This window comes from Phodopus roborovskii, unplaced genomic scaffold, assembly GCF_943737965.1.
Source record: "Phodopus roborovskii unplaced genomic scaffold, PHOROB, whole genome shotgun sequence".
NCBI lineage: Eukaryota > Metazoa > Chordata > Mammalia > Rodentia > Cricetidae > Phodopus > Phodopus roborovskii.
Genome location: NW_026125680.1, coordinates 441,785 through 452,308, shown reverse-complemented (window position 1 = coordinate 452,308; position 10,524 = coordinate 441,785). Strand labels below are relative to the sequence as shown.

General features: G+C 42.9%; 1 protein-coding gene across 1 annotated transcript; it reads right to left on the bottom strand.

Moving 5' to 3' along the window:
- Nucleotides 1-418: 418 nt before the first annotated feature.
- LOC127217460 (protein BTG1) lies at nucleotides 419-1,066 on the bottom strand. The gene has a single exon (XM_051178464.1). It carries the CDS (start codon nucleotides 1,049-1,051, stop codon nucleotides 566-568), a length of 486 nt encoding a protein of 161 aa, XP_051034421.1. The 5' UTR covers nucleotides 1,052-1,066; the 3' UTR covers nucleotides 419-565.
- Between the last annotated feature and the right edge of the window lie 9,458 nt (nucleotides 1,067-10,524).

Here is a 10,524-nt window from a genome sequence, read left to right as displayed (position 1 = left end):
TAGTGAAAAACCCCTTAAAAGGTCAAGTGTGGAAGACGCTTCATTGAAATATAGATTTATGTGGCTGGAATGATGGCTCAGTGATAAAGAGGCCTGTTTGTTCTAACAGATGTCCCAGGGTTGGTTCCTAGCGCCCTCAGGGAATCCATTTCCCTGTTCTGTATTCTCCCAGCATACTATATGGCCCAAGTGGCACACAGGCATGCACTCAGCAAAATCACTCTCACACATAAAATATAAAATTACGTTGAACATAAATTTTCTTAAAGGTACTGATGTGACAACAGAGTTATAAAGTCTGGGAGAAAGTGAAACCAACATAGGACTTCACTACCTAACAAATCAAGTACTTGTATACTTCAACTCACAGAATAGAAAACCATTAAAAGGTACTGTCCAAACTATAGCAAAATCACTTAAAAAAATATTACCACTCTGTCTTGTGCCAGATCTTCACAGCTGTGACATGGTTTAAATTCCATAATCCATCCCCCAGAGGACCCCATCCAAACCAAAAATCAAATTTATCCCTCCATTATAAGATGATCCATCTGTAGACTGTATCTTAAACGGACACAGTCATCATATTGTAGTTTTGAGAAGGGCTTGCTCTGCCCAAGAGAGTTTCCTCTTTGCAACTGATTCTGCTGTCTACCGTTTGCTCATTGGTGCCACTTTGAGAACTGTCTGCCGATGGCAAGGCTTCATACAGTACACAAATAGAGCCATCCTCTCCAATCCGGTAGGACACTTCATATGGGTCAACCCAGAGTGTGAGTTCACTTGGCAGAAGCTTGAACAACTCTTGACTGCTTAGCCCAATCTGCTGGGCTGCCCGTCCAATCAGAGGATCCATCTTATGATTGATGCGAATACACCTGTAGCCAGATCCTTTGCAGGGCTTCTCTGGAAACCAGTGATGTTTGTAATGTTCTGCCAGCAGATCCTGCAGGCTCTGGCTGAAGGTCTGCAGCTGTTGTTCACTCCTGAGGCCCTTGGTGCCGAGGAACTTTGAGATGAATTTTGCAGCAGCACAGATCTCGCCTATCATGGTGCCTGCAAGGGTATAGAGGGGTGCACGGGGTAGCAGACAGGTCAGTAGTGTGGCTGTGAAAGCACAGTGGCCACCCCAGGCTTCTTTTAGAGGAAAGAAGTCTTTGTGCAGGCAAGAGAAGGGAGGAGATGGACAGGCTGGTCACATCACTGTGACCTCTCCAGCCATTTCTACCAACAGCTCTGAAACCTCCAAGGATCCCAAGAGTTGTATTTCCAGTTCCAAAGGGCAACATTACTTATATCCTTAAAGGCATATTAAGCTTAAAGGGGCTGAGCACATAGGTTAACACATTGAGTTCTTATGTTGGCATGTTAGCTCGGGGAAGTGGAATGCACTTGCTAGACTGGGCTGATGGGAAAGGTGCCTGGCCAGAACTGGGACAGGGAATATAGGGATGGCATGGGAGTGGATCACCTTGATTACTAATACATGGCTGTTCTTATTCCCAGGCTACTGGATCCCAACCAGTACAGGGGTTTTTAGGATGGTCGGGGAGAATTAGTCTTGATCACACACCAGATCAATGAGCAGACAGCTTGACCCCAGCTTACCTTTGGACTATGTGGTTGTCACAGAAGGACATACCCAAGATAGGCTTGGGAGTGTGTTAATGTTATAGATAGGCAGGGTTATTGGTGAATCAACAAGCCAAGATCAGTGTATAAGTGTGATCCAAACTATGGTATATAGTATGCAAAAGGCAGGGTCTTGATCCCTTACCAGTGAGGGTTGCTGAGCAGACAGATTGACTTCAGCTGAGTTAGAGACTGGTCAGATGTCACATGAGTGCAAGATCTGGATCACTCAGGAGGTTGACTCGAGTACAGGTTGTGTGACTGAAGCTAGTCTTGATAGTGAGAGTACACCAGCAGCAGGATTGTGTCTTGAGCTCTCACCAGGCTGGATGGTACACAGTGTGACTGGCTCCAGCTAGAAAATGGACTGACCCATTGTTAGTCTTAGCATATGAGCAATCAGAGATGGTTCCAAGTCTGCTTTGTACTTTATGGACCTGGGAGTACACTAGTATTTGGGCTACTTGATCCCACCTGTGGTCTGAGGCTCTGGTGATGACATAGGAGGGCAAGGGTATGAGTCATTCTGAAGGCTATGTTGGTCTGTGATCACACTGACCTGAACTAAGCCTGGAGATGTGATAAAGGCACTAGAGGAGCAGGTATCTTGGTCACTGACAGGCTCTGCTGTTGCTCAGGCTAAAAGGCCAAAGTAGTCCTGTGAGAGTGATGAAGATAAGTGTATTTATTGGTTGTTTTTATTAGACTCTGCTGATTGGTAAGCTGCTTGGTATCAGCTAGTCCTGGGTGTGTGAGGATTGTGTGGGACTACAGGCTCTTAATCACTGAATATGCTCTTCTGGCTTCTTCTGAACAGGTCTTAGACTATTAGGTTCATGAGAGATGGAGAACCTGGTATTAATTATTACCAGGTTACATTACTGGGTAGGTGGCTTTGACCCATACAGCTCTGTGACTATGGGGACAGCAAAGGAAGGCAGTTCTGGGTCACAGAGATGGCTTGTGGGCAGCTACAAGACATATGCTAGCCCTGGTAGTATGGTAATGTTGCAGAAGAGCAAGTTTGTGTGTTACAGTGTGGAACACAGTATGCCTGGGGTTGCAAGACCACTTTCTCGAGGACAACATTCTGAGTCACTAACCAGGCTTGGAAGGCCCATATACTCCTTGCTCTGAATTATGCTGAAGAGTGTGAGGATGGGGCATGGGGATAGAGTCTTTCTCCATCACTAGGACAGGCTGCTGTAGCCATCCTAGGCCTGGGGATGTTCTTGGAAGTACAGGGGTCTGCGTCCTTCACTAGGCTGGGCGAGAGTGCAGGCATTGCTGCTCAAGCTATTGGGGAGTATTAGTGCCACACTGGAAGGTCCAAATCCGGAGCTCTCACCAGACTAGTACGATTATACAATCTGATTGACCCCCAACTCGGTCATGTTTGTGAGGATGGCAATGGCAGGTGAGGTTTACAGGAACTCACCAGTGTAAGGCTTTGTGTTTGGAAGATGTGGTAGTAAAGTGGGGTCCTGACCACTCAGTAGTCTGGGCTTGAAATATGGGGCTTACATGGAGGTCATTGCTCTTGAATACTCACCAAGATGTGCCGGTCAGTGATCTACTTCACCAAAGGTCTGAGATGGCTGGTTGATGGGGAATCTCGATCACTCACTTGCCTTGTCTTTTCAGGCTGTGTGGTCCACGCTAGGGCTGTGAGTATGAGAAGGATAAATGTGGAGAGTTTGATTAACAGGGCACTCATTGCTTCCATGACCCCCAAGAAGTAGTGAAATCATTAGGACTTTGTGGGGGAAGGATAGGGAGGCCCATCCAGGTCTTGATCACTTACCAAAGTAGACTTACGAGCAGGCAGCCTGACCGCAAGTCAACCACTAATTGTGGGGATGACACAGAAAGACAAAAATATGATTTCCTCACAGGTTGAGCTTGTTTGCAGGCCTTTTAACTCAAGGTAGACCTGGAAGAATGGTAATGGTGGGAAAGAGTGGGTTCAAGATCATCTACCTGGTTGGGCTGGCCCACAGTCTGCCTGTAATTATGAGATCATTCCCTAGTCTGAGCAGGTGTAGGAGGGCAGGTGCCTGCATCACAAAGGAGCCTTGGCTTGCCTGAGAATTGCTGAAGTGGGACCATGCCTGGGAGTGTGTAAATGACACCAGAGTATAGGGTCTTGATCCCTTATCAAGAGGGGCCTGGCTCTATGGAGATTTCCAGAGAGTATAAGGGTCTAGATCATTCACCTGGCTTGGTTATAGTGCAGACTGTGTACCATAAGCTAGGCCTAGAAGTATTAGTATCACACTAGCAGAATAGGATCTTGATCTATCAGACTAGGATGTTGTACAGTCTGATTTACCCCAGTTCATGATCATTAACCAGACTTAGTTACTGGCCATACTTGATGACCTCCAGCTGGGTGTGGGAGTATGGTAATGGTGCAGATGGCTGAGTCTCTGGGGAATTCACAAGTCTGGGATGGTAGATAACAGTTTGGCCCAAACCAGGTGTGAAAATGGGAGGATTGCATGAGAGGGCAGTGACTTGATCACTCACCAATCTTGTCTGGTACCCAGACTGCTTAATGCCAACTGGGCCAGAGTCTCTGATGGTGGTGATAGAGGAATTCACAATTTTGGCAAACTCATCAATTTAGTTGGAGAGCTGACAGACCTGAACTAGGCCTGGGAGTCTGGGGAAGACACTGGCTTGGGAGTCTTGGTCATTCACCAGGTTGGGCTATTGCTCAGGCTCTGTAGCCCAGTTTTGGCCAATGAGTATGTAATAGACAGATGGGTATATTGGGTACACACAACACTGGCCTGGCAGGCTGTCTTCCTAGGATCATGACAACACTGATAATCTGAGTTAGTTTTGTTGGTTAGACTTGACTGCTCAGTGAACTGCTTGACCTAAACTTGATCTGAGTGTGTCAGGATGATTAAGGTGGGGTCTTGATTCTACAATAGGTTGGATTAGAGTACAGGCTGTTCAACCCAGGCTAGGCCTGGGAGCATTAGTAGGACAACCCAGGATAAGATCTTGTGCTTGCACCAGGCTCATATGGTCTGATGGACCCCACTAGGCCAGGGGTATGAGAATGGTTCTGGCTGGCAAGTTCCTGTGAATTCTCCACTGTGGGCTGGGCTATTTTAACACCATCTATCTAGGCCTGGCAGTGTGAGGATAGGTTCTTAGTTGCTCACCAGTCTGGGCTGTTGCCAACCTTCTTTACCCGAATGTGGCTATTGGGAGGGTGGGTGGGGTTCTGGGCAACACTCCAGGCTGGATTGGTACACTAATCACTTCCTATTGTGAGACAATTGCTAATCAGACGTGATGGGGGAGGACAGGAGTCTGTGTTACTAGGCTATGGAATGTGATGATGTTTCAGGATGCCCTGCTTTACCCAAGCTACTCATGCGACTATAAGGTGTATTTTGGAATAGCCATGGGTTGAACAACCCTTTCTTGGAGTTTGCATATCAGCTAGCCTGGGTATCAGATATTACCATTATAATCCATGACAGTTGCAAAATTATAGCCAAGTAGTAGCAAGGAAAATAATTTTATGGTTGGAGGTTACCATAACATGAAGAGCTATATTAATGGTCACAGCATTAGGAAGGTTGATGTCTAGACCATCAACATGAGGAACTGTATTAAAGGTCCCAGCATTAGGAAGGGTGAGAACCACTTTTTAGACCATCACCATGAGGGACTGTATTAAAGGTCCCAGCATTAGGAAGGGTGAGAAAAACTGTCTAGACCATCAACATGAGGAACTGTATTAAAGGTCCCAGAATTAGGAAGGGTGAGAACCACTGTCTAGACCATCAACATGAGGAACTGTATTAAAGATCCCAGCATTAGGAAGGGTGAGAAACACTGTCTAGACCATCAACATGAGGAACTGTATTAAAGGTCCCAGCATTAGGAAGGTGAGAACCACTGTCTAGACCATCAACATGAGGAACTGTATTAAGGTCCCAGCATTAGGAAGGGTGAGAACCACTGTCTAGACCATCAACATGAGGAACTGTATTAAAGGTCACAGCATTAGGAAGGGTGAGAACCACTGCACTAGAGAAAAGATCCTCAAAAGTCTACTTATAAAAGATGTTGGTAGAAGAAAGAGGTAAAGTGGGGAGAGGAAAAGGAAAGGGGGAAGAAGGGAGCCCTCTGACAATGAATGAGGTTGTTTCTGACACTTAAAGGATGGTATGAAGTAGATATCATACTATCTTATTTGACAAATTTCACAGCACTCTTTGTCCATTTTGAGATTGGCCACTTGTGAGGAGGCACTGTAGACCATTAGGAGTTAGGATCTAATTGTTTGTAGATGATATCACAAGTCCTTGTGTCAGGTTGGAAACAGGGTCTGACTGCCAATTTCATTTTTAAGTTTTGATATTTTTATACAGAAAACATTTTTTCAGCATGCTGTTCTATTTAGATACAAGTAGACCTCGGAGTTTGAGGATGATGTGTAAGGAAAGCATGTTGATTGATCATTTCCAGTCTGAGCTTGTGTTCAGGTGGCTTGACCAAAGTCTGAGATTCTTGGAATGACAATGGAGGACAGTCTGAGTTACTGACCAGGTTGCATTTGTCAGCGATCTGATTGGAATTGGAGGAAGCTACTTGATCTCTTATAGGGCTGGACTGTTGCTCAGGCTGTATTGCCAAGGTAGGCCTCTCAGTGTGAAGAGATTACATAAGAGAAGAGTCTTACAAGTAGGCTTTTTGGAACTTATATTCCTCAAACATTGTTGCCTCACTGAGGTTTAATACAAGGTGTTGAGCTGCATGGTGTTCAGGGATGCAGAATTGTAGTGTTCATGGATGCTGTGCTGTATCCAGGGGTGCTGTGTTGTGTTCAGGGATGCTGTGTGGTGTTTAGGGATGCTTCATTGTGGTGTTCAATGGTACTGCATGGTGCTCAAGAGTGCTGTGTGGCAGATGACTAAAGAAGTAGTAAGGGGAGTCCTAGGAAAAGAAAAAGAACTTCTCAAGGGGATTCAATCACTTTGTTAGGGGTGAAACTATGGGAGAGTACTGCACCAATAATGATGAAGTCCAATACCTAGAGAAGAAAGATATTTTGCCTATCTCAAGAAGAGGAGGAGAGAGAGGGAGAGGAGGGACATGAGGAAGGAGAAGGGATGAGAAGAGAGGGAATGCAGGAAGAGGGGTGAGTAGGGAATGGGGGTGAGGAGGAAGAGAGTATGGGTAGGGATGGGGAAGGGGATAAGGGATGAGAATGAAGAGTACTTGAGGAGGGGAGGGGGTAACAAGGGAAAGGGGATAAGGAGAGAGGGGAGGGCTTTTCTGAAGAAGCTGAATGACATTAACAGTTATATAAGTTATATAAGCTACAAGTTTAATCCATTGAGCAAGCACCCACAAGATAAAGTTGAAAATATTAAATAAGGAGTAAGTAATCAAAAGCTCTAATGGCATGGTCATTATCTGGTTGGGACTGATGCTTTAGTGATATCCAGGAGGTGAAAACTTCCTTGGAGAGGCAAAAAAGACAGAAGCTGCCCATTTCGGTCTCTTCACTGAGGCTTTCCTTATACTCTGTGTCGTCATGTGTCAGCATTTGTGGCCGTGTTTCTTCCTTTCCACTACTGTGAAGGCAATTATGATGTTGCAGGCTGTAGAGGGATGAAAAGAAGAAAGAATGTATAGAGTGAGCCTTCTAATGGAACAGCAATATCAGCAGATGAAAGGGGGGAACTGTCTGAAGAGGTAGAAAGACATTCTCAGTGCAATAAGCTCCAGGCTGCTCTTCATTTTGCAGAAAGATCAACCAGAAACAATGGTATCTAGTTTGTCTGTGAATTATCATTTTGAAATGGAGGAAGCTTGTGAAGAACTTATGGCAGACAAATGACACACATTCTCTGTCCCACCTTAAAATTTTCTTCTATCAGGAACGTTTTTTACATCCTCTATATGTTAAATTATTAAGGGGAAATTCTCCTTCATTCTCATATTCCATCTCTCACAGCCATATCTGAAGTATAGATAATTGTACTGGGCCTTTACTATATGCCAAATCAGTACTTGGGTGTTTCGTGTATAACACTGTGGTTCAGAATCAGAAACTCACTTAGTGTTTTCATTTTTATTTTTAATTTATTTATTTTTTTTTTACTTTTTGAGAATACAGCATAATTAGATAATTTCCCACTTTCCTTTCATTCCCCCCCCAAACTCTTCATTGTTACCCCTCACCCCCACCTTCTATCAAAGCCATGGCCTCTTTTGCTTTGTTGCTAAATATATGCATTTTCTTTTTATCCTTTCTATTCTGTTTTTTAATTCATTTTACATATCAACCACAGTCTCTCACTGCCCCCACCTACCTCTTGCTCATGTCCCACACACCTACTGGTGTGCTCTCCCTAGGGCTCTCAACCTGTGGATCACAACCCCTTTGGGGATTGAATGACCCTTTCACACAGGTCACATGTCAGATATCCTGTGTATCAGCTATTTATCGTGTGATTCATAACTGGCAAAATTACTGTTATGAAGTAGCAACAAAGATAATTGTATCATTGGGGATCACAATAAAGCAAGGAACCTTCAGGGTTGCAACATTAGGAAGGTTGAGAACCAATGCTCCTAGGGGATACAATGTCTCAAGATCCCAACACTACTCCTTAGTTACTTGTAGTTCATTGTCTAGGGTCAAGGCCTTAAAAACCTTTTCCCTTCCGAAATGACATGTCTATTGGTTCATCCTTGTTCAAGAAATATTTCAGGTAGTTATGTTAGTGAGATGCCGTGCGTGTAGTTCCTGATATTCCCAGGAGGCACAACCTGAAAGCAAATTCCCCATCTCTCTGTGTCTGTACAATATTACTGTACCCTCTTCCACAATGACTCCTGAGCCTTGGGTACAGGAATTGTGTTGTAGATATATCAGTTAGACAAATAACACATATGTATATATTTGTGTGTGTATCAACAATTAAAAAAAAAAAGAAGCCAAAAATGTAAGAGAATGAGGAAGGATGTTGTATGGGAGGGCTTAGAATGAGGAAAGGTAAGAGGAAAATAATGTAATTATAGTTTCAAAATAATTATGGAGATTATCTTGATCACATTATTTGAAGAAGGAAAATGCACTCTAAATGTGGGTGGCACTGTCTGGTGACAGCCCAGATAAAGTACATGTGAGAAAGAAACACCACTGTTCCCTGTTTGCCCTCACTCTGCCTGGAAATTTCACCCACATTAGAACCAACTTCTCTGGGATTCCAACATAGACTGGACACTAACAAACCCTCTAGGAACCTGGCAGGCCTCAGCGCTAAATTGGGACTGTTGAGACTTGTCAACTCACTTGCAGACTGAAAAACTACTGGATTCTCAGCCTCTCCTGTGTGAGACAGCCATTGTTTTACTACCCACATGCCATTGCCAATCTAATAATTATTTATTATTATTAATATTAATAATTAATAATTAATTATTATGTATATATAACATGTATATAAATATGATATAATATATAAATATATAAATTTGTTTTAATAGTTCTGTTCCCTTAGAGAATCCCAACTAAAACAATAACTTTTGAAGGTTTGATGTTTGTTGAATTTTGCTTTTGCCTGCCCAATAGCATTGCTTGTTCAGATTACCTTAATTCTTACGTGTTTGTTTATACAAACTATAAGATTTATTATAAATTCCAATAAATAATGGTGACTGATCAATTACCAGTCCCAAAGTTCAGATTCCTCCTTAAGCATCTGTCAGGGTATGAGGTCCTAAAGCCCCTTCTGAGGATAGACAACTCTGGCATTGTTGTATCTACTGATCTTTTAAAAAGTTTGTGTGTATTTGTAAAAATAAGTTCCTGTATTGTTGGTAGCTTTCAGCAGTGTAGATGGCAGCAGAGCCCGCGGGCCCTACCAGTGGAGGGACATGTGTCTCCATGACCCCTCCTACAGTAGTCCTCCTCTGCCTTTAACTAAGGTACCACCTTCTCAGGCCAGTTCTCCCTCCCCTTCTCTCTTTAGATATATGCTGTTGGCTTGTTGCTAGCATTTCTTATTGGCTAGCTCTGTCTTAAATATTACCCCACTTCTATTAATCTAAGTGTTTCCACATGGTCTTGCCTTAGAGGGTCGTGAGTACTGCTCTCTCTGTCTTCCATGTCGAATCTCCTTCCTACCTCTTCCTCTCTCCTCCTTGTCTCCTCATCCCACCTATCTTGCTTTCCTATTGGCCAACAGTGATTTATTTATTAACCAATATGAGAAACATATTTACAGAATGACATCTCCCATCATCTTCTCTTTTCTGTCTAAAATAAAAAGAAGGGTTTTAAGATTAACATAGCAAAATATATAACAAAAGAGTTATCAAAAAAGAACCACAGTTAACAATGTTCAGTCCACTAACATTTATCAAGATTGAAAGAAAATATTTTATCATCTATCCTATCTTTGTGAGTCTAAAGTCCTATATGTAACATATCTTTAATCCTAACTAAGGAAAACTATAACCATAACTATCTATCTTCCAGAAGGATAATATCTAAACTCTAGAAATGGCAGAGACAACTCACTGCCTGGTCAGTCACCCAAAGTTCTTCTATAATGTTCCATCTTCAGCCTATAGGCCATAGTGTGTCTGGCAGACTCCTCAGTTTTGGAATGGATTTTCATTTATTGATACAAATTTAAGGTCACTTTTGTGATATGTACATTTCTCCTCTTGTTTAGGTATTGTGTTTATATAGCCATTTAAAAATATAATGTATAATTAAGTACTGGTTATAGATACTTATCTATAATAGTCAAAAAATGTAGTTAGGTGAGTTAGGTTTTATAGATATACAGACATGTATTTGAGATGTATAAATATTCAACCTTTTCAAAGACCTACAGAATA